This window comes from Pungitius pungitius, chromosome 6 (assembly GCF_949316345.1).
Source record: "Pungitius pungitius chromosome 6, fPunPun2.1, whole genome shotgun sequence".
NCBI lineage: Eukaryota > Metazoa > Chordata > Actinopteri > Perciformes > Gasterosteidae > Pungitius > Pungitius pungitius.
The window spans coordinates 5,787,399-5,810,202 of record NC_084905.1 but is presented as its reverse complement, the minus strand read 5'-3'; the positions used below and the strand labels follow the sequence as shown (position 1 = coordinate 5,810,202).

The following is a 22,804-nucleotide window of genomic DNA, read 5'->3' as shown; positions in this document are numbered from 1 at the left end:
ATAATTTAGTCACATTTAGAAATAATCATTTGACAGTTCACGTGACAATTCGCTGGCAGTCGCAATGAACGAGCAGCTGTTTGATGGCTCACCACATACTCCCCCCCTATTCAGGGTTTTCCTCACTTGGTCAGATATGATGCTCATGCTACCTAACCTACAAGAGGAGGACATTTTTTTATTATTTGCTCAGTTTGTACAACAGTCTGCCTTTGTTGAGAGAAAACCCATGAATTATTCATTTTCGTTGAACATTTGCTGAATGTTCAACACGTTTTTCTTAAGCTAAGACTTGATACACCGCATCTATAATTACACTAACTCCATGTAATTAGATAGCTGTCGGGTGTTGAGAAGGAAGTGAGAAGTCTGTTGTCAGTTGTTGGTCGACAAGGTGGTGGTGGTACACAAGGACAAGACAGTTGTGGAATCTTCTGTGAAAGGCCAGTCTGCTGAGAAGTCACCAAAGTGACTGCAGACAGCTCACCAAGGCCTGAGAGGTGACGAGTTGATAGAAGAGGCATCTTTTTGTTTGGATCTTCCTAAGAGCCCTTCTGTCAGCGTTCAACATGAATTGGGGTGATCCTTGTTGTGGGGCAAATATTGCACAGGTATTTGTGAAGACAGGGGATTAGATTCAAAATACATAACTACAACATCTTACGCCACCGCTCAAGAGTCCCCTTTACTTATTGGAGTGGAGGCTGATTGGAAAGGGGCACTTAAGGATGGCTTGAACATGTACCTGACACTGTGTGCCTGTTCTATTGTAAGCATTAGCTTTTAAGCATGGCTTGAACATGTACCTGACACTGTGTGCCTGTTGCACATAGCTTTACCAAATAAATCCTCTTGGATACAGGATGTAACTCACACACATGTATTTCTAACAGACAATCGTTACCATCATTATAGCTTTGTGAATTTCATTCGTGTAATCATAATGGATATCTTGCTCAAACAGATTGATATGCTGGGGGACCCCACAAACGCACACGTTCTTTTATTGATGAAATTACTAAAACATTAACACAGGATATTACACAAACAAACTGGCTTATGTTACGGCCACAGCATTCTGAGTTTGCTACTTTTGTGATTGCTAATTGGTTTGGCCTTTCTGAGTGCAGTCTCTGCCCCTGCGCACCTGAGAGCGGTTGCGGTGATGACTCAGGCTGAGCAAATAGAGGGGAGAGCGACTGAGCGCCAGGCCCCGGCCGCAACACCAGGAGACCAGTGTTTTGTGTTTGAGCTATTATTTGTGTTGTGTTAATGTGTAAAACGGAGAGGCTGGAGGTTGGAAAACCATAAAAGAACTTTGCATCGCTTCCTGCCTATCGCGTTTTCTTTATGTTGCTGACCCCTTGGCTGAACGAGCCTTCACCTTATCGAGGGGTTCGTAACACTTATAAATAAACCGACAGGCTGCAAATGCTGACCAACGAGAATTCACTTCTAATTATTTAAGTGTAAGTTACTTTTAATTATGTATTGTGTTAGTTATAGACCAAAAAACAGAGAAACTATGACCTTTATAGACATTCATATGACTTTTATTATAACAAAACTAAATAATGGAAATGGAAAGATAAATGATAAAATAGCAAAAAGAAAAAGATGATACACAATTAATATAATAAATTACATTCCTGCATTTAGTTGATCATTCAGACGTTTTCCCTCAGAGCTTGTTTGCCAGAAACTGATGACTCTAAAAGCAAAACATAATCAATCCCTAAACCCAATCATGTTGGTTTTGTCGCCTAAACCTAAAGGCATTCTGGCAGATATCCCATAAACTGCGCAAAGCGAAACCAAAACGGTGCACGCTGGAACTCCTTTTGGTTTCGTTTCGATAAAATAGATACTCTGGCTGCAAAGAAATGCAGTTTGCGACAACAGTTGTTGGTGAGTGCTTATTTTATTCATGTCAGAATAATGTATCTTTCAAACAAATTACGTTTGGTACATCTTGTCTGCGTCCGGGGCTGCGGATCAACGACTCGTCTCACTGCGCTGCTGAAATCCTTTCTAGCAGCGCGGTGGGATGAGTCTGGACGAGGAACTCTTCTTATCTTTGCAGATTCGAATGCACTTAATTCACACGGAAGTCATTGTTCTGGCCGTCCAAAGGTAAAGTATCACTATTGGCACAATATTCAAAGATTTGGACTCCAAGGTTCAATGCGCGTATATTGCAGTGTAAACGCGCATTGAACCAAAGTCCAAATGTTTTATTGGAAGGAATAGTCAATAGGTTAACTGTTAAAATACATATTACAAAAATATTCAATATATAAATGGCCGGATGACCTAAATCATTTCATACGCCAATGGTGTTTTCCTGCGTCCACATGACTGCAGTGTGTGTGTCCGACGTCACAAAGCTTCATCGGCACATGTGCTTGCGAAGTTAGGTAAAGTTGGCAAAGTGTTCTCCGATTGGGACTTCCCGGTACAACAGCTAGTCAGCAAAAGAGTGGTAAAACACAATCTTTAACACTTCTCTGTAAGCAAATACAACGTTGAAGAAAAGCTTCAACTTATATGTCCGACCATTCTGGGCGTTACGGTAAAGAGGCTTCTAAAGCCAATAAGGATATTTTAACTGTCCATAAAACTGATCCATAAACGGTTATTATCACTTAATTTTTGTTAAGGAGGACCACCCCATGTATATTTTCATGATCTATTACTGAAAAAAATATATAGAAATATACATGGGTTTAGAGGAGGTCCTCTATAACAAGAATCAAGTGGTAATAGAGTGTAAACTTATGGATCGTGTTTAAAGAAAGTTCGAAGACAAGGATACAACACTTCAAAGATGAGGAAATGGCGATTAGTGCCTTTTGGGCTGATCAAGCCACTTTACCGTAATGCCCTGAATAGAAAGAAGGGCATTTAAAAGAAAATGCGGTCCACATGACCGCAGTGGCATACATGGTGTTGTGTGTGTCAGAATATAAATGCAGTGTACCTAATTCATTTAGCCCTCCTATTACTTTTATGGTCAATTTGACCCCATTTGATGTTTAACGTCTCTAAATAGATACCTAACATCATTTTTTTGCGTCAAATCTGATGACTTTTCCTAATTTAACGGGGACAACTGGGAAAACATAAAATTGACATGATGACATGTTTTGAATATCCTGTACACATGTTGTACGCATCTCTGCCCTCCAAAAATGTAAAGTTACAATGGTCCATCTCCCCACATGAACAACAGGGAGACTTAGTGCTTCTAATGTCATCAGAATGCTTCCAGGTTCTGACAGATACGCTGTCAGCCAGGTTCATGACATAAAATCAGCATTTGAGCTCTTGATAACACCATCAATGGAAAAGGATCGACTTGAGATGACAAATTTAGAGGGCAGGGGTGTACGGGGAGAGTTGGAAAGACTTGGATGTGACCCACCTGCTCTTTTTGGCAGGAATGTACAAGTCCAAAGGCGAAGTAACAGCAAGCCTTTAGGCTGCTGACACTGGAAATATATAATATATAATAATATATATATATATATATATTATAATATATTATAAAAATGATCTCTTTTAAATGGTATGTCAATAAGTGAATACGTTTTGTTCTGATCTGCATATTTCTCCATTGTCGCTTAACGGGTTTCCGGATGTTTAAGGGGGTGGGTGTCTTTTTTATTTAATTGAATGGGCTATTTATGTTGTCAACAAACTAGCACAAATTTCCAAATACATCCAAAATATAATTATAATCATTTTCTGGGTGTTTAAATTGCTGCTGGAGTCAAATTGACCCCAATGGTAAAAGGTGTTAGTAAATTTGAAGGTAACAGGTGGGATAGAATTTAAAAAAGAAAAAAAAGAATAGAAAAACAAAAAACTAAATTGTCACTATTAAAAGGATTAGAGAGTCATGTTAAACATGTTCGAAATTTTTTCGGACTAATTGAAAGAAAAATGCAACGTAGGTGGCTCCCCAGTATTTCATTGAGAGGTTTTCTTGTTTGGTTTCATATACAGTAGTTTCTCTGTCGAAGCTGTCCCTCATGTGTGGCACTGTGTGGGAATTTGAATGTGTGCTTGTTTTCCTGTTTGCTCATTTGTTTATCAGCTGATGGAGACTGACCATGGACGAAGGCGTTGATCCTGATAGTGAAAATGTGAACTCTGTATTGGCTCAGGAATCATTGGAACTGCTCAACATCCTTAGTGGTCAATCACCCACAGTCATCATGGAACTGTGCCAGATGATGCCAAGTGATGCTGGTTGCAACATCAACCAGTCGTCCTCTAACCCCTCTTCAGCAGCAGTAACAGAACACATTAAAGCCCTGTTGGAGTACTTCCGGGTGGCCAACTCTGCGGATTGCCGCACTTTCCTTCAGAGCATGTGTCTCCTCTGTGACAACATCCCCATGCACCTGGAGTCAAGGCTCATGTCAGCTGCTGGATATGAAAATAGTGAGTGGAAAATGAGGCTCTGAATGTTTCTATTCAGTGGCTACAGTTTGTTGTATCAAAGCTTCACTTCAGTAGTGCAGTCATTCAGAAAAGTAATTAAAGGTAATGCTTAGATAGGAATAATGTAAAATGAAATATAATGTATTGTAAAAGGGAAATTTAGCTGATGACACAGCATGAATTCTAACTGCATTTCTCTCCATGGACTGAAAAAAAACTTCTATTGCAGCAACAACAAGGTTAGGCTAGAAGGGTATTTCCCCACTGCTGACTTTACAAATACTCTTTTGCAATAAACATAATGACAGCCTTGTCAGTTTGTGAGACAACATTTAACATTGTAAATTGAACGCTATCCTCCTTGGCTTGGCACTTATCTATAACATGTTTTGAAACTGCTTATTTGATGAAAATTGCTTCTTGTTACTTGTTCTTCTGATCTCTACGGTTGAAATGCACTTATTGTAAGTCGCTTTGGAAAAAAGGGTCAGCTAAATGATGCATAATGTTATGTCATTTTTCTTTTAATGGTAACCCATTTATGCATTTTTTATGTTAACATTTTTTTTTTGCACTGTAGGTGTTTTTGAACAATCCAATCAGAATGTCATGGGTGGGAAGTCTTCGCCACCTTCGGAGCAGCTCATCAAACGCCCACGGATTGGTAGAATATACACGCACACACAATGCTTCACCCTTGTTGTATTGCAGCTACAAACTAACATGACAACAGTAAATGTCCAATGTTCCAAATCCATCATTTTAAAAAGTTAACATTTGCAAAATTTGCAGGGCTGCACAATAAAATGAACAGTTGTCTGCACATTGCACCTCCAGAAAAAGATTGAGCCACTTTTACCGAAGAGATTTCTTCTAAATACTAGAGCTGTGCGGTATGGCCGAAAATCCATATCATAAATCCATTTAGATAAATTCTGACCGTATCCCAGTATATGACGGTATTGCTTTTCAAGTAAACACATTTATTCATTGACCCCGATAAGGTCCGCCGCCCCCCGTACAGCTGTTTGATGATCGCTGACCAACTCGCTCGCAACTTGGTTGGTCTTCAGTTAGCGTGTTAGCTTGTTAGCTTGTTTTGGCCTCTAGTTGTTCCTCCCGTGTAGCTCTTCATGTAGCAACAGAGTTACTTCCTGTTATGAGCTGTACCCAGCATGCAGTTTGATGGGGTAATTTTTCATAAATGTACATTTTTTTAGTATTACACATTGCTGTGTTGTGGTGCTTTACCCTGTTAAAAAGTGTTTGTTGTGGGTTATTCATTGTTGTTATGAAGTCATGACTCCATATCAACACACAAGTAGCTCACACCGCTGTGCGCTCTGTGATGAGCTGTAAAAAAAATTCTACCGCCTGTCGAAGAGCAACGTCAGTTGTAACACCGATATGAACGGTACATGAGAAATTTATACTGTACGGAAATCTTATACTGGTATACCGTTTGAACTGGTATGCTGCCCAGCCCGACTTTACATCCACTTAAGTCAGACCACAAAATTAAGTAAGTATACCAATCCCAATAAAGGGAGGATACATTGGGTATAGGCCCTTGGTTGGTGCGCTGTTGCACAATACTCTTAATAATATACTCCATATATTGTTATTTTAAGTGTGCACATGTTTAGGATTTGAGGAAAACATCAGTGAAGATTGGTTAGCATTTTTAATAGGCACAAAAGCACACTCACACATGTGAGTGCTGAAATAGCAATTGCTTATATCACTTAAAAAAATAAAAAAGGATTCTTCCGTATCTGAACACAGGTGCAAACAGTTTTGTAGTTTAAGAAAATTAATATGACGTAATACTTTACTTTTTTTTCATTTTTAAATGAGGTCATATCATTTTTACTTCTCCTTCTCCAAATGACATGTTTTATCATGTATTGTACCGACAGATTACTGGATGCAGTACATTGCTGTAGTGACACATTCGCTGCAGAGGAGGTGGGAGCGAGTCAGCGAGCAGCTGGTGAGTGAGGTCCAGCTGGAGAATGTGTGGGTTAGCCTAAGAACGGCTAACAGAGCCAGGGATAGACCTGATCAAACCCCTGGACCAGCGGACAAAGGTGCCAGAACACCAGGTCAGAACAAATTCCTCTTCCTCCTTTTGAAGTTAGAGAATCTGCTGAATTTAATTGGAAATCAAATGTTCATTCAAGTGGAAGTATTTAAAAATATTCTTGATAGAAACTTTTCTCTTTTAGTGCAGCTTGGTCTTGGACATGGCGCTGTCATGATTAAAGGTTTAATTAACCATTTCTTTTTCACTACACTCAGAGCCTGATTGGGATTATGGGTCTATGGATTCCCGAGTTACATTGGAGAACTTCCTCCAGGGATGTACAGGGAAGGTGACAGTTCTTGTTGGCCCGGCTGGATCAGGAAAAACTCTGCTGATGTCGTGCTTAGGAAAACAGTGGGCACATGGACTAGTAAGGTTGCAATTTTACCTGGCTATACGTCACCTGAGAAATATGTCTGACACAACATTACAAACAACTGAACCATAGACATGTATCAACCAATTCCACTGCAAGCAGAACCTCATTGATTTTCTACATTAGTGCCAGTCCACAGACTGAAAAGCTTTTAGTGGCTGCAGAGGTAGCTGTGTCACATAAAAATCTAAAGGGTACTTTTACAAACCTATTTACATGAAAATGATATATATTAAAACAATACTCATATTTGTTGTCTTGAATCAGGGTGTTCAATTAACTGAGCATTGTACTCCTGGAATTCAACAATGTCAGGCTCATGATTTATTATATACTACCCGTAACGCAACTCAACCCTCAACAATTTAGTTCAAGGATGTTTAGCCTCAAACAGAGAGAGGAGCAAGCTACAGCTGGTAGACTCACTTATTTATTCTTATTTATTATTCTAATTTTTTCAAATCGAAACTCAGTTAGTTTCATTTTTCAACCTTTAGTCACCCAATTTCACGCAGCCTTCTCAGAGTGGCTTCATACAAGTTTGTTTCACATATGCAGTACCCCATAAGACCTGTAAACAGACTTTGATATGTAAACTAAGTGTAGTCGCCCTTCAACTGTTCCTTCTCTGATGGTTCATTCTCTCATTATTTGTTAATACTCTCACTGTTTTTGTATCATCAAGGGCCCTATTCCTTCATCTTGCCTGTTTGTCCTGCTGGAGTTTCGTCAGCTCAACGTGCTGTCCCGCCCTCTCTCCCTGTCTGAGCTGCTGCTTCGACACTACGTCCCTGTGAAAGAGAGTGACCACGAAAAGGTATGCCGGTAGCAATGCTAGAACAGTGCCTTCATTTGTCTGGACCTTTCTGATATTACATTTAAAAGTAACATGATTAGAGTATAATAGCTACGGCAGATACCCTTTACTAAAATCCTGTTCAGATCTTCAGACTAGGGCCGCAACTAACGATTATTTTGATAATCGGATAAAATAACAGCATAAAAAAAAGGATTAATTTCCAACCCTTTATTCTAAAACCGAACTGACAGTGCAAAAACTATACCCCGTCCCCTGCTATGCTATACTGCTAATGCTAGTTTGTCAAGCTGGATAAAGCGTGAAAGGCCGCAGCAGAAGAGCTGTGGAGGCACGTTACGTTCCTCACAAACAGAACAAAAGTCATCAAGGACTCCAACATACTTTGTTTGAGATGCTGAATCATCACTGTGGTGTTTGCATATTCTGCCATTGAAATACTAATTATTTATTGTGAAATGCTCCCAACTTAAGTTGTACAGACTTCTCTACCTACTCAATGTGATACACAACTGCCGCTGCTTGTTTTTTTTTTGCTCCGTGGTCACCTCCGCAACTCATTAAGTGACGTGATAATCGCGCGAGACAACAAATCGATAATGAAATTCGTCGTCAATACTTTTAATAATAAAACAAACACGCATTATTACTTTGCAGTTAAACATTTAATGATTATTCCAACAGTTTAACTTAATGAGGACATCTTTTTAATACAAATCAGTATCCGTGTGGATCCTGGTGTTCTCCATCGTTTTCTTTTTTTGTGCTTCATGGCCCTCACTCCCGTATCTGCCCATGTTGAATTCTGTCCCCATTGATTTGAAAAGCAAGTATGGGAAGCAAAACACGCAAAATACGGCGTTAGCTGGACTGCATCTAACGTTAGCCCAACCAGAAGCTTTGCATAAGTAACTGATTTTATAAGCAGACAAAATTCTGCAAAATAGAAAAAACTACTCAGGATAAATAACAGGAGCAATGAAGTGAGTGGTACAGACAAGGGCATTTTCAGTTTTATAAGTCAAGAAACATATGGAAGTTTGAGGTTTTTCAACCTAATACTATAATTCCTTGTATTTATATACATTTCTTTCAATCTGCCAAATAATAAATTGTGATTGTGTACCCGGTCATGGTGTCTTTATTAAAAAATAGTTTCCATTAGTAGTACAGTCAGAAGTTTTGTTTAGAGAAACTTGGATTATATTTACTTATGTGCATCAGTCAAAATACTTTATTTTCAACCATTTGTTTCTAGGAATCTGTATTAAAAAGAACGTAGACCAAACACATTGTGACAAATAAATAACATATTTATCTCTAAGCAGGTGAACTAATACTTTTCCTCTGTTGTTTGTCATACATGTCTGTGTTCTGAGCAGGAAGCCATTGTGCATTACCTCCTCTCCAATCCAGAACAGAGCTGTTGGGTGCTGGATGGCTATGACGAATTTCACAGCAAAATCACTAAACAAGATGTGCAGATAGAGCTTTTGGACCCAGAAAAACCTTTGCCTGTAGCAGACCTCATATCTGGCCTGTTAAATCGTCAACTTCTCCCAGGATGTACTTTGATGGTCACCTGTCGTGTACGTGATGTACTCGATTTGGAAGGCATATCAGATAAAGTTGGGCAGCTGCTGGGTTGGGACTGTCAGGAGATCAAAGAGTATGTGGATAACTATTTTGGAAGAAAAGGTAAAACTATTTATTTTTTGTTCTGCATATAGATACATCCCCATTTATTTATATATATGCTTTATTTTCAAATTAGATTTAAAATATACTTTATTGAAGTCCAGGTTGGGGTTATAGTTTGAGTACTATCCATTATCTATCACCAAACTGTATCCAGGTATCCAAGAGTGTTACTTAAACTGTAAGGGGTCCAAAAACAAAATGTCCAGTTTATAAATATATATTTTAAATCAAATATCATTTTAAATATAGACGGCAGTATTCATCACCAATTTGAAAAGTTGTGATAATTTATTAATTTTCAGTCATGATTAAAGCATCAATGAAAAAAGGTCAGGACAGGTTCAGTCGTCAACCTGATACAGGACTGAAGTTTTTGTTTATATAATCTTCGGACATTGTAATACCCCTGTTTATCGAACAATCCTGCATTTTTCTGTGGACTACTAAAGAAACTGTTTATTTATAATACTTCTAGGTCTATATAAGATATGGCATTGAAACAAACCTAGTTCGGAAACAACAGATTTTTTGTTGAACTAATAATCCAAATCTTGTAGCATTCTGAAACTGTCCTTTTACATCCTCAAATGTTTTGACCTCTGAGCTACAACATGCTAGGTATTATATAAGATCCCTAGACTTCATGTAATTATCATAAAAACAAGAATGACAATGGGCAGTAAAGGAGAGTTGGGTATATCCCAATTATGGTGTGTCTAAACACGGCCGACCAGATGTAAAAGAGGTCTGATAATGCAAAATGTAATTCATACAGGCTTAAACTAATTAATGTCTCAACTGCAGGTCACTCAGCAAACAGAGCTCATGGGGTGAAGGCAGCAGAACTCCTTGTTTCAAATCGGCACCTACTCGCCATGTCATCCCTCCCTGCTCTCTGCAACATCAGCTGCATCTGTCTGGAGTATTTACTACTGGAAAGTAGAGATCCAAGAAGGACGCCGATACCTAAAGAAAGAGAAAGTGAGACGAGGCTACAAGCCGGAGAAATTGAAGAAAAAGAACCACAGATTCAAGAACGAAAAATTGGAAAAGAAGACACTGAAGGAGGGGGTTACGTGCAAAGAGAAGATCAAGGCAGAAAAAATGAAGGAATACTGATGGATGGAACAATCAATAGACCTCCGCCACCTCTTCCACAAGGCCAAATACCCTCCACCCTCACCCAGGTCTACCTAACTGTTCTCAGTGCCTTTCTGAGCCGTGACCCCGGTACAAGAGGAAACAGTGACTCGCTCAATAACATGAAACTTCCACAAAGGTGAAGGCTGAGTAGACACAGTCACATATTGGCCCATTTTAACAGCACTGACACGCCATACAAAACATATAATTTCAATGAATTCATGAACGTCAAGTCAGCGCTTCTTAAGCAACCATTTAGTATATTTCATATTTTAATGATTGTCACGGGCACACATTAGCCCACTGAAATGTATTGACGTGTAGTCTGAGGGAAACACAGGGAGGGAATGAAGACAAGTTTGATTTCTCCAACTCTGCACTCTTTCTTGCATTACGGAGGGGAATTGATCCCTTCAGTAGGTTATGTTTTACCTTGTAGCAGAGATCCACGAGCAGTTACAGAAACAAGAATGGTGTTGTTTTTTTTCAAAGACCTCACCTTCACGTCTGGCTCTGTGGAATGGTTCTACACCATATCATATAGCTTCTCAAGTTGGGGTTTCCCGGCAGTGACATATATTTGAGTAGCCGAATGCGTGCTTGTGATTGGAGGAAAGTATTATCCATAGTGTAATAGATGGCTCCGCTTTGAGTTACAGAACTCATTTCCCCCATTTGTTTAGATTGTTTAAAATCCAAATGCACCAATAATACGTTTTGTCTTTTCGTGCAGCATTCTGAGGCAGCATCGATCGGAGTTGGGTGAGCTCAGTCAGCTGGCCTGGAACAGCTTAGAGGAAAGCAAGATCCTCTTCATGAAAGAAGACATGCCTCAGGATGTTTTAGAGTTTTCAATCAGGAAAGGGCTCTTCTCACAGGTCAGACTTGCAGTATGTGTGAATGTTCTCTACCGTCACATTCAGTCATATTGAGATTGTCGGCCTGTGACATTGCTATTACCTGGTTTGATAGTTTGGGTGGGGAGAGCTGTGTAGACAGCAGTGAAAATGTAGATGTATAAAGCCTTAACGCAAAAAAATCTGAATATTTAGAGTTACATTTTAGAAAACGGTATCTGTGATAAAATTTAAAATCTATGAAAAAATCATGCAGGACCTAAAACTGCTTTGTGAAAGTGACAAAATGTGAAAAGGTCATATTAAATGCTGTGTTTGTGTATATCTTCCTGTCAGGTGGAGCTCAGATGTGAGGATGGGACCCTTGTCAACTCCTACTGCTTCACTCATCTAACTTTACAGGAGTTTTTGGCTGCACTCAGAATCATGACGAGTGATGATGTCAGTGACACACAGCTTAAGAAGAGGTATAGGAAGAAGTTCACGGAACCAAAATTGAACTGTGCTCGGTCCTGTAAATGGGATGTAATTGAACACTATACCAGGAACCTATTAGGAGTAATCCAACCAGGGAACAAAATGACCAGTGTAAATTGAGCACAATATGACCTTTCCCTAAAAGGAGATGAGGAATGTACTGTTCCAGTAACAGAAGTAAAGGGTGAGTGGGCCAACAGAGGTGGGGGGCACTCCCAGGAACCTCAAACAGCAGGAGGTTCCTTATTATCAGTGAAATTATAGATTATGTTAAGGGTGTGTTTCTTTCTGCGTATTGAGTGTTTTTCTACCACTTTACACAAATTGCCACGACTAACCAACTTACTTGAAGTCTAAACTTGATTTAATTACCACTCTAATACACATGTTAAGTTATTTCTATTTAAGCTCTTGCAGTTGCTCCTAATCTAAATTAGAAGCAACTGTCAGAATTTCTCCTCTATAGAAGCACAACGTAGGAATGCACCCAACCCTTCAACCAAATGAAAAGACTCTTTCTTTCTCCCCATTGCTCTCAGATTCAGTCTGAGAACTCGCTGGATGACCAAGTCTGACCAGAGGACAGTCTTCACTGACTCCCTGCACCTGTTTGTATGTGGACTGGCCTCTCCGAACTGCACTCCAGCCTTAGTTCAATTAGCCAGGACCACTGGTGGAACAGGAGGGCAAATTTGGGTAAAAAAAAGACAAACTCTGGTTTTGAACCTGCTAACAAAACTTTGTCAAAGCAACAATCTGACAGGACCAAAGGTGAATTCTGACAAATGGATGTATAGTTTAACTTTTAACCCTGCTCTTTCCATACTTATCAATCCGTCTCCCGTATCTTCTTAGATATTGGAGCTTTGCCACTGTGTTCAGGAGAGCCAGGACAACCAACTAGCTAAGCAGGTTGTTGGTGCGCGACCCACCTTGGAACTGCGCAACATCCGGCTACTACCGAATGATATTGATGCTGTGGCTTTTGTAGTTAACTCAGTAGGTGATAATGGCATTGGATTGGACTTTAGAGCATGCTCAATGGAGACAGAGTGTTTAGATGCCCTTCCTAGATGTCAGCACATTCACTACCTCAGGTAAGTCCACAAAAATACTCACATCAGCAAACACCTTCACTATCAAATGCATGAAAAATCTCTTATTTTAAATAGCTTCAGAAGCTAAACTTTTACTGTAAAGTGTTGATAGACAAAATAACAACACCTAACATTTGGGCATCTGAGGCTATTTTTGACCAAAGGCATGGTGCACTTGAGGTGTTGGAAACTGTCCATGTAATATATGTAAATGGGACAGTGAGACGAAAGGGTGTTGAGCCGTCGATAGTTGGTAAACCCGTGTTTGGCTTCTGGACGTTTAGAGGGCAGTTGAGCAGCGGTGATGAGTGGGCCACCTGTCCCACCTGCTGTGAAGCCAACTGAAGCTCTTTACTTCCTTTTGAGTTTCCCTTGTTGGCTAAGTCTCTTTTTGTAACAAATCGTCATACAGTGGCCTGGACGTAAGAGCAAAAAGACAACGAACATTATTTAAGGGTTTTCATTGGACCAAGTCATAAAAGAAAGGAACTCCTACACAAGGTGTACACTTACTTTATAGTTTATAAATAACTACATTCAAATTTAGTCCTTCTTGTCTATGTCAGCCTTTCACCACAGCACACACATGCAGTATATTCATAATTTTGCCACGCAATATAAAAGTAGTTCTCTTTGCCATTTTATGGCTTGTATCTCTAGCTAATTAATATTTTTTGTTCTTTGTTTTATACATACATATATACATATTTGCGTCTCAGTACCAACATAAAAGTTTGTTTGATGAATATGTCATTTCAGTTTTTGCAGCCGCAAGTATGGCGACAAGTTTGCTGAGAAGTTGTCCTCCATTTTGCCAGAATTCAAGTCCCTGAGGAAGCTAGAGTAAGATCGAATTCTCCCATGTTTTCTTGCCACTCTATTCTTTTTTTCCACAGTCTTTTGAATCCCTCCTTAGATCATACACAGCTTATCAAGAGTTGTTTAGCATTAAGGTTGTTTACCTTTTTCCCCACTATACTCACGCATGATTGTAATTGCCTTTGAAATACTATAAGGGATGTTGTAGAAATCAGCCATTAAAACCTTCACACCAATGAGTGGGTGATTTTGTTTTTATCCTCTAAGGTTTTGTGGTGCCAGTCTGACTTCCACAGGAGCGGCAAGTTTGGCCTCTGCTCTACCGAGTTGTCCAGAAGTCACTGAAATCAAGTATATCTGATGCAACATAATTCCCCTGCAAGATCAACATATAAAAACATATCTTCTGACAGTTCTATTGAGTAAATGTGTCAACAGATTATTGTGTGTCTGACTATATTGAGTTTTACCACCTTATACTTAATGTCATGGTGAATTAGTTTGAGTGCAGGTCTGAACTTTAACACCCTCATTTTGTTTTGGCATTACAGCCTGAGTGACAACAATCTGAAAGACGAAGGAATCAAACACATAACTGAGATTTTTACCAAACACCCAAAACTGCTTTTAGTGAAGTAAGTATATACTGCCATTCAATAATATTCAATTACCCCAATATCTGAAGATTTTGAAGGATTTGTAGCTAATTCTGTGTGTGTCTACACACCTTGCAGGCTGGGTCGAAACAACAGCTCTTTGGAAGCACTCAACTTTCTCATCGGGAAAATGTCTTTCTTGAACATCCAGCAGATTCATGCAGAGTGAGCAAACACCCGTGCACACACACACACACACACACACATATGAGGGGCCGTTTAGGACTTAACTACTGAGACACTCTCACACACTCTACTGAGACACTCAACACTCGCACACACTACTGAGACACTCTCACACACACTACTGAGACACTCTCACACACACTATTGAGACACTCTCACACACACTACTGAGACACTCTCACACACACTATTGAGACACTCTCATACACACTATTGAGACACTCTTACACACACTACTGAGACACTCTCATACACACTATTGAGACACTCAGACAGCATCTCACTATACAACATGAGAGCATCTCACTATACAATGTGAGAGAATCTCAGTATACAGTGTGAGAGCATCTCAGTATACAGTGTGAGAGCATCTCAGTATACAATGTGAGAGAATCTCAGTTACACCGGAAAACATCTCAGTTACACCGGAAGGCGGAAGCAAAGAGCGCTGATTTTGAACAGCGCAATGCGCCAATCATACGCCCTTCCTTCATATGCCTTGAAGTCTGCGGTCGCCCGTCCAAGTTTATAAATACTACCATATTCAAGGGACGGAATGTCATTTAAGGACGTTTTCAGGCGAGAAATGAGGTGTTTAAGCAACATTTCTGCGGTCGGTTTGTTAACATTCAGCCATCGTAAAAAATTCCATGGAGGATGTCGGAGACGTGAGGCGTAGTTAACGGGACCACCTGATGCCCCCAGCACCGAGCCTGTTCTCGGCCAGACTTCTGTGAAATTGACTACTTGTATTAGGGGGATGTTGGACCGTCCTGATTTGCAATGCCCTGACGCGTATTTGTCCTCCTTTTTTGGAGTTGCGCTGGGAAAACTGTGTCCCCCCCCCCCTCTCTGGCCGTAACGTCCGCGCCACCCCCGCTAACCTGAAACGACTTTGACCCCCCTGATTTAGAGCCTCACGAAATATTGTCCTTTTTTATGGTGTTATGGATATGGTCACCCTACATTGTATCTACTTTTCCGTAGCGGAGACACGTGTGGATCTTACAATAGAAATATTCATTAATTAATATTTGGATTTTAATGTATTATTTAATCGATTATTATCCTTCGCTTTGAAGCTGCTGCCGGTTTCCATGACGGTCTCCCCACAAGACCTTTAATAAAGACACGATTAGTTTTATTCCACAATGATAGACAGTACAATAAGCGCGCACACTATGGATAGAGTATAGTTTACGTATAGTTCATTAAGGTTATGAATTTAAACTCTGCTCGCAAAATAGCCATTAAACAAACACCAGTCTCAGATTAGAGGTTATGAACACTCATCCTAGTTATACTATCGTATATATATAACCGCTACGGAAAAGTGGATCGAAGCGGAGCATTTCATTGAAGTCTGGCCCGGAACAGCCTGCTGTCTGCGGCGTGAGATGAGGCTGACCGCCCCGTGCTAGGGACATCAGATGGTCCCGTTAACTACACCTCACGTCTCCGACATCCTCCATGGAATTTTTTACGATGGCTGAATGTTAACAAACCGACCGCAGAAATGTTGCTTAAACACCTAATTTCTCGCCTGAAAACGTCCTAAAATGACATTCCGTCCCTTGAATATGGTAGTATTTATAAACTTGGACGGGCGACCGCAGACTTCAAGGCATATGAAGGAAGGGCGTATGATTGGCGCATTGCGCTGTTCAAAATCAGCGCTCTTTGCTTCCGCCTTCCGGTGTAACTGAGATTCTCTCACACTGTATACTGAGATTCTCTCACACTGTATACTGAGATTCTCTCACACTGTATACTGAGATTCTCTCACACTGTATACTGAGATGCTCTCACACTGTATACTGAGATTCTCTCACACTGTATACTGAGATGCTCTCACACTGTATACTGAGATGCTCTCACACTGTATACTGAGATGCTCTCACACTGTATACTGAGATTCTCTCACATTGTATAGTGAGATGCTCTCACACTGTATACTGAGATGCTCTCACACTGTATACTGAGATTCTCTCACATTGTATAGTGAGATGCTCTCACACTGTATACTGAGATGCTCTCACACTGTATACTGAGATTCTCTCACATTGTATAGTGAGATGCTCTCATGTTGTATAGTGAGATGCTGTCTGAGTGTCTCAATAGTGTGTATGAGAGTGTCTCAGTAGTGTGTGTGAGAGTGTCTCAATAGTGTGTATGAGAGTGTCTCAGTAGTGTGTGTGAGAGTGTCTCAATAGTGTGTATGAGAGTGTCTCAGTAGTGTGTGTGAGAGTGTCTCAGTAGTGTGTGTGAGAGTGTCTCAGTAGTGTGTGTGAGAGTGTCTCAGTAGTTAAGTCCTAAACGGCCCCTCATACACACACACACACACACACACACACACACACACACACACACACACACACACACACACACACACACACACTGTTTGCCTGGTGCTGAGTTGCAAAAACTCATCAGCATTATCATGCCGACCCTGTCATCACTGTCGTCCTGGCGTTTTTGATTGCCGATCAAATTGGACGTTTTGATCTAAAGTAGTGTTGTCAATAGATGTAAAAAACAACTAATTCATTCCACTTTTTGAAATTCATTAATTGCTTTGTTTTTCTTCTTGTAAGACATTCTACACAAGCGTGAATTTCAGAAACAATTGTTTAATCATATTTTAAACACAAAACTACACTCATATTATCCGCTTAAGAATTGGCAGTTTAAATTCCGAGGTCAACTTTGTTTACTTCAGGTGTAACTTTAAGTTAAGTGCGTTAAAATATTTGATGGCATTAATCTCAGCCACATTAGACACATAGCCTGACGCATTCATTTTGACAGCGTCAGACATACGTCTATTTGTGTGTGTTTTGTTTTTGCAGTGGGATGAAGGAATTGACAGTCACTATCTCTCAAAAGTCGGACAGTTTGGACAGGTGACTTTGATGTTTTATAAACATTATGAAGAGATACAAACCAGCAATGAAACGCTCAGCATGTCATTAAATGAATACTTTATATAGAGAAATGTGGTTTTATTTATGCTTTCCCCTCTGCAGCCATAAAACTCAGTCCGAACCAACAATCAGGTAAGACATTAGATAATAACACATTGTCATAAAAATACTTTCCAGATCTTTACTAGTATAGACAGTGCTTTGCTCCTATTATGAACAAGGTGCTTCTTTGACGGATAAGTCGGGTTATTTAATGTGCTGAATTTGTTCTCCAGCTTGCTGAACCTAAAATGGAGCAGGCCTGATATGCAAAAAATTGCAAATTCACTGGCACGTTGCCCAGCCTTGTCCATTCTGAAGTGAGTTACCCTAAATACACCTCATACAGTTCTGTTTGCTCCTGAATGATGCGTCATTGAGTACAATTGGAATAGCCAGTTATTGATGTATTGTTTTTTCAACCCAACAGCGATTACAATTCATTAATTTTTTTAATGTGAGCCATCACTCTCCATATTGCCATCACAGCAGTCTTCACCAAAACATTATCTTGGATGCTGTCATCCTATAACATTCCACACTCATTTTGTACGGTGTGTCTGTTTATTTCCTAGGTTTTCTGGAGGCCACTTGGATGTTGACACTCTGAGGATGCTGATTGAGTTCTTGCCCAAGTTTAAAATCACCGACAAGATCATGTAAGACTAGACTCATTCCAAACTACCCATCACCAATTTGGACGTAAAAGTCAACCTGTATTCTACAGATATTTTCTTGACAACTTTTGCTAAAATGCCATTTTGTTTTATGTATTTAACCACTTAATATGTTGTGGCTAAGCATTCATAAGCATTGATCTTTTCGTACCAGTGTGAATGACAGTGGCTTAACAGTGGAGGGTTTGGTGAGTCTCACTGCTCTGCTGTCTGATTGTCCAACTGTGGTGGAGCTTCGTATCAGGTACAAGCAATATAAATACACAAATCTTTAAGCATGCTGCACTAACAAAGGCATAATTACAAATATTCACAACATTGTATTGGTTAGCGTCAACGCCCCATGCAAATGATTAACTGACACGTCAATGTATTTGTTTAATGTTTCAGATTACAGAGCCCTGCTCAGGTGTCTATAGTGTTTTCTGGAGGGAGAAAAAACACTAAGGAGATATCCAAAGTGCTCTGGTATGTGTTAAAATACAAGGGGTTACAGTGCATGCCATATACCTGCAGTTCTCTGAGTCAATTCCGCTCTCTAGACCTTACATTTTTTTAATTATTATTATTTTTTAAATATATATTTTCTATTTGCTCAGAGGGTGCAATGTTGTTCCCTTAATCTATGCAATAGCCTCAGTTAACGTTGGAAATATTTCCTTTCTTGAAAAAACATCAAAGAAAAACACTGAAGGCTTTTCACTCCCAGTTTCTAGAGTTCTGTGTAACAAACCATCTCACAGGTTGAGATTAGTCTACTCAGGTTTGTCCAGAATACAACTACAGTTGAGAGAGAAAACAGTGAAGTAAATGAATCTTAAAGATCCCCTTTGGACACATAAACTTCCGTAGACGACGATGATGATAATAATCCTGAAACTGTTGCTTCTGTTAGCCTCCGCTGCTGCGGTCTACTGCCGACTCATCTGGAGAGAGTGGGGAGGAGTTTGGGTACCTGCCCTGATCTCACTTTCCTGGAGTAAGATACACAACAAATATATTTCCTTCCTTCTAAATTCAAAGGTGTTCCTGAATCAGGATACAATGTTATGTGTATGACCTTTGTCACTTTTGTTATTTTCCGATTACCTTAACGGTTAGCTCCGAGTTTCTGACATTCTGAAGGTACTCATTCATGGTCGGTGTGCAACCTACAGTCGATGGCAGTCAACAGGCCCAAAGTTTATTCTATATTCTCTTTCCTGTTTTCTTTCCTCTCTTCCTCTGACATTTTTTTTAATTCCCAGATTTTTGTCTCAGTCTGTCCAGTAATTGTTTAGGCAACAAAGGTCTGAGGAAACTGTTGGACATCCTGCCCCATCTCAGTGGCATCCAGGAAATAAAGTAAGACTTTCACTAGAAGTGATAACCAAGGGCACACACAAAAATGATTTAAAATATCAGAAATTTTCTGGTGAAGTACTGGCAACGGCAGTGTTTACCTGAAGGCGCCTTATTTAGAATGAATGTCCTTTTCTGTGGCTCATTGTTGTTTGTTATGTGCTTTTCAGTGCCAGTAACAATAGGATTGGCAAGGAAAGAATTGTGATGCTGGCTGGTGCTTTGTGCTCCCAAAACAACTTAACAGAAATTCACACCAGGTATTCCTTGTGGTACATTTTGATCGTTGCATGGATTTATCAGAACAGCGAGAACATGGCGAGTTAGAAAAAATGCTGCTTAATAGCTCATTTAGGTCTATTTGAAAAATATATAAGTACAGTATATCAAAGCAATAAGGTACGAAAGGCTGTACTTTATCGTTCAATAATGTAACAGTTCGAGGGTGTAGTTTGGCCCGATGCGCAGTAATTTGCATATTAATATATTCATTGAGGGTAAAATTGTGTTATTTACTATATTATTGTCTTAAAATGTACAGTGTGTTCATGTGATAGCGTCCTGTTGTTTTAATAGTGATGGAGATGGAGAGCAGGTGATCCTGAAGTTCTGCCCAGATGAAAGGTAGAAAACTTAACCCTCACATCTGGATACCACTGTCTGCTCTTTTTACAAGCAAATAAACTAATGCTATGCCTTTTTAGGGATGAAAAACACCAGAAAAAGATGTTCAGGTACATTATTCAGATAAAGAGATTGTATTTTAAGAAAGAGTGCTTTTTTTCTCAAAGAGCAAGTATCACAACAAGTGATATATTTAAAACTAGAAATTTAAAGATAATCATTTTCTTCTTTAAAACTGTAGGATAAACAACAGCAGCCTCCTACCATCTGACATGACCACCCTCTGTAAAAGATTGGTCCAGTGTCACTGCTATTTGGAGTTGGAGTAAGTACAATACATGTATATCCACACATTATCACCTGATCATGACCAAACAGGTAGACATTGATATCATTTCATTCATGGCAGTTTATCTCACTGCTCATTGACGGACAAGGCTATTGAGAACCTGCTGAAGGTCCTGCCCAAGATGACGTCACTGCAGAGACTCAAGTAAGACCTAGACACTTGGATTAATGAATCAGTGTGGATGATTTTGGAAGTGAATACATTTTAAATGATGTTGCAGCTAGTTTAAAAGAAAGCACTCTGCAACTTCACCAGTGTTAAATACTACAGTTACATAACACAATGTGGTATTTTAACAAGTGTTAACACCGCTGTGTAAGAAAAAGTTTAGGTGTGGTTTTAAAGTCTAACGAGGTCCTAGTTTGAAGTCACCCACCAATCGGCTGATGCCTTCTGGGTCTCCATGCTGAGGCTTTTGAAAAGGACTTTTAAAAAGAATTTAATTGAATTATTTTACCATCACCATACAATTGCTTGAATGACGAAATCCGTAAAAAATTTAAAGAAGGCCTGATTAAATACATAAGTACATACTAAATATGAAAATATAAAGACGAAGAATGAAATATATAATTGAATAACATGCACGATTCATTATTTTATACATTTAAATTAATCTAAAGTATTTTATTTGTTTGGTGTTCTTGTACTACATCTTTGTTTCCTTTTTCTGTTGCAGCAAAGTTTCATTTTTTAATGTCAGTCCTATGATTCCATCTATTCAGAAGAAATTTCACTAATTAGTATTGATAATTATTTACTTGTTAATTTAAAACCACAAACATTTGAACCAAGAACCTGTTTCTTGTATTATTGTCAATCACCATCTTCACATTTCATTTGAATCAACTCTATGGTGTTCTTCTTTAGTGTCAGCCACAGCATCACTTCCACAACGGGAGCCCTGGTGCTGCTCCGATGTTTGGCTGTCAGTCAGCGAGTCACCTCAGTGGAGCTCAGGTACGACTTCTTTTTAGCTTTTCTCTTGTTCTCAAGGCAGGCTTTTTATGCTATGAAGACAATAATACAAAATATTAGAACTGCTCATGCAGGAATTTTTTTTTTTTTTCTGTACTTAAGACCTTTTTCACAATAAACAGAAATGCGTAATCAATGTGGAAGTGGACTTGACCTGTGAAGCATTCAACACATGGAAATGGATCTGAGACTCTCTGAGAGAGTCTTCACAACTTTGCTCACAGATTTACCTACAATTACATTTGCTGATGTTGCAAGACTGCTAGAGGAAATCTCTGTCCCAAAAAAGAACAAAATAAATAAAGGCGTTGCATAATCGTGGTCCAGTTTTAAAGTTTTCTTTGCTGTTTCCTTTATCTCGACTCCTACAGACGTCAACAATCTGCCGTTTTTGGCACCACTCAAACACAGGCTCCCTTTTTCCTTTAGGGGTGAAATCGCTTAAGATGACGCTGCAGACACAAGGGCTCTCATAGATATGAGTGCTTCCCTTTTTAATGCTAAAGTTTGGTCCTTCACCCCGCCGGATAGCCTCAATCCATTTTCGTCGAACATCACCACCAACAGGGAAGGAGTGAAACGACAGACATGGCTGCAATTTGGGAATAACAAGAACAGCCCGCTACGCTAAAAGAACTCTTGCTCGTTGCTTGCGCCATTTGTTTTACGTTGCCCTAACCCAGACAGGAAGAAGATTACCGCAACGATTGCGTTATTTCCGGAAACAATTATGGAAGTTCTGTGAAATGACATTTATATTTTTTATGTATATGATACTGCTTTGCCTTCTTCCTCAGGGCTCAAGCTGAATCCTTCATTAAGTTTGACAGTGTGAAGGCCAAAGAAACCAGATGCAGGTCTGTGATCAACAATCTAGATTACTTTGTGCTTTAAAGATTACTCAGTTAACAACTTGTCCAGATATCAGATCTAGCTTCTCCTTGCGGGCTCCTTCTCAAATTTTAAATATAAAAATCTTTTCATTTTGTTGATCTATTTTTATTTTTGTGTTTGAGAGAAAATAGCCAATTTTTTTGCCAGAAGAAATAGTAAAAGATTATTTAGTCATGAAATGTTGGTTTGAAGGGAACTGGGTGCAGTGAGAGCTGTTTACTCTGCATGTTCTGTTGCATGTACTTCTCAATCAGCACAAAATAAGGAAAAGAAAATGAAGGAAAGTGGGAACACACTGTAACTGTCTTAATGTA

The 22,804-nt window shown here is 39.4% G+C and overlaps 1 protein-coding gene across 2 annotated transcripts in view; it reads left to right on the top strand.

Annotated features, from left to right (window-relative positions):
* Positions 1–1,807: 1,807 nt before the first annotated feature.
* The window catches only part of nlrc5 (NLR family, CARD domain containing 5), a 30,569-nt gene continuing 9,572 nt past the window's right edge, over positions 1,808–22,804 (top strand). Inside the window, exons 1-32 of one of the 2 annotated variants that reach the window (XM_062563110.1) lie at positions 1,808–1,908; positions 2,084–2,133; positions 4,100–4,449; positions 5,030–5,113; positions 6,369–6,554; positions 6,751–6,905; positions 7,597–7,728; positions 9,111–9,426; positions 10,234–10,708; positions 11,306–11,450; positions 11,766–11,896; positions 12,446–12,677; positions 12,762–13,003; positions 13,763–13,846; positions 14,090–14,173; positions 14,374–14,457; positions 14,557–14,643; positions 17,514–17,567; positions 17,691–17,720; positions 17,864–17,947; positions 18,203–18,286; positions 18,459–18,548; positions 18,695–18,772; positions 19,200–19,283; positions 19,565–19,648; positions 19,816–19,905; positions 20,222–20,269; positions 20,350–20,379; positions 20,511–20,594; positions 20,679–20,762; positions 21,489–21,578; positions 22,394–22,453. In XM_062563110.1, coding sequence (XP_062419094.1) covers positions 4,116–4,449; positions 5,030–5,113; positions 6,369–6,554; positions 6,751–6,905; positions 7,597–7,728; positions 9,111–9,426; positions 10,234–10,708; positions 11,306–11,450; positions 11,766–11,896; positions 12,446–12,677; positions 12,762–13,003; positions 13,763–13,846; positions 14,090–14,173; positions 14,374–14,457; positions 14,557–14,643; positions 17,514–17,567; positions 17,691–17,720; positions 17,864–17,947; positions 18,203–18,286; positions 18,459–18,548; positions 18,695–18,772; positions 19,200–19,283; positions 19,565–19,648; positions 19,816–19,905; positions 20,222–20,269; positions 20,350–20,379; positions 20,511–20,594; positions 20,679–20,762; positions 21,489–21,578; positions 22,394–22,453 — 3,845 coding nt within the window. In that variant the 5' untranslated portion in view covers positions 1,808–1,908; positions 2,084–2,133; positions 4,100–4,115. The remainder of the gene's footprint in view (positions 1,909–2,083; positions 2,134–4,099; positions 4,450–5,029; positions 5,114–6,368; positions 6,555–6,750; positions 6,906–7,596; positions 7,729–9,110; positions 9,427–10,233; positions 10,709–11,305; positions 11,451–11,765; positions 11,897–12,445; positions 12,678–12,761; positions 13,004–13,762; positions 13,847–14,089; positions 14,174–14,373; positions 14,458–14,556; positions 14,644–17,513; positions 17,568–17,690; positions 17,721–17,863; positions 17,948–18,202; positions 18,287–18,458; positions 18,549–18,694; positions 18,773–19,199; positions 19,284–19,564; positions 19,649–19,815; positions 19,906–20,221; positions 20,270–20,349; positions 20,380–20,510; positions 20,595–20,678; positions 20,763–21,488; positions 21,579–22,393; positions 22,454–22,804) is intronic. The other variant, XM_037450753.2, reaches the window with a different exon arrangement.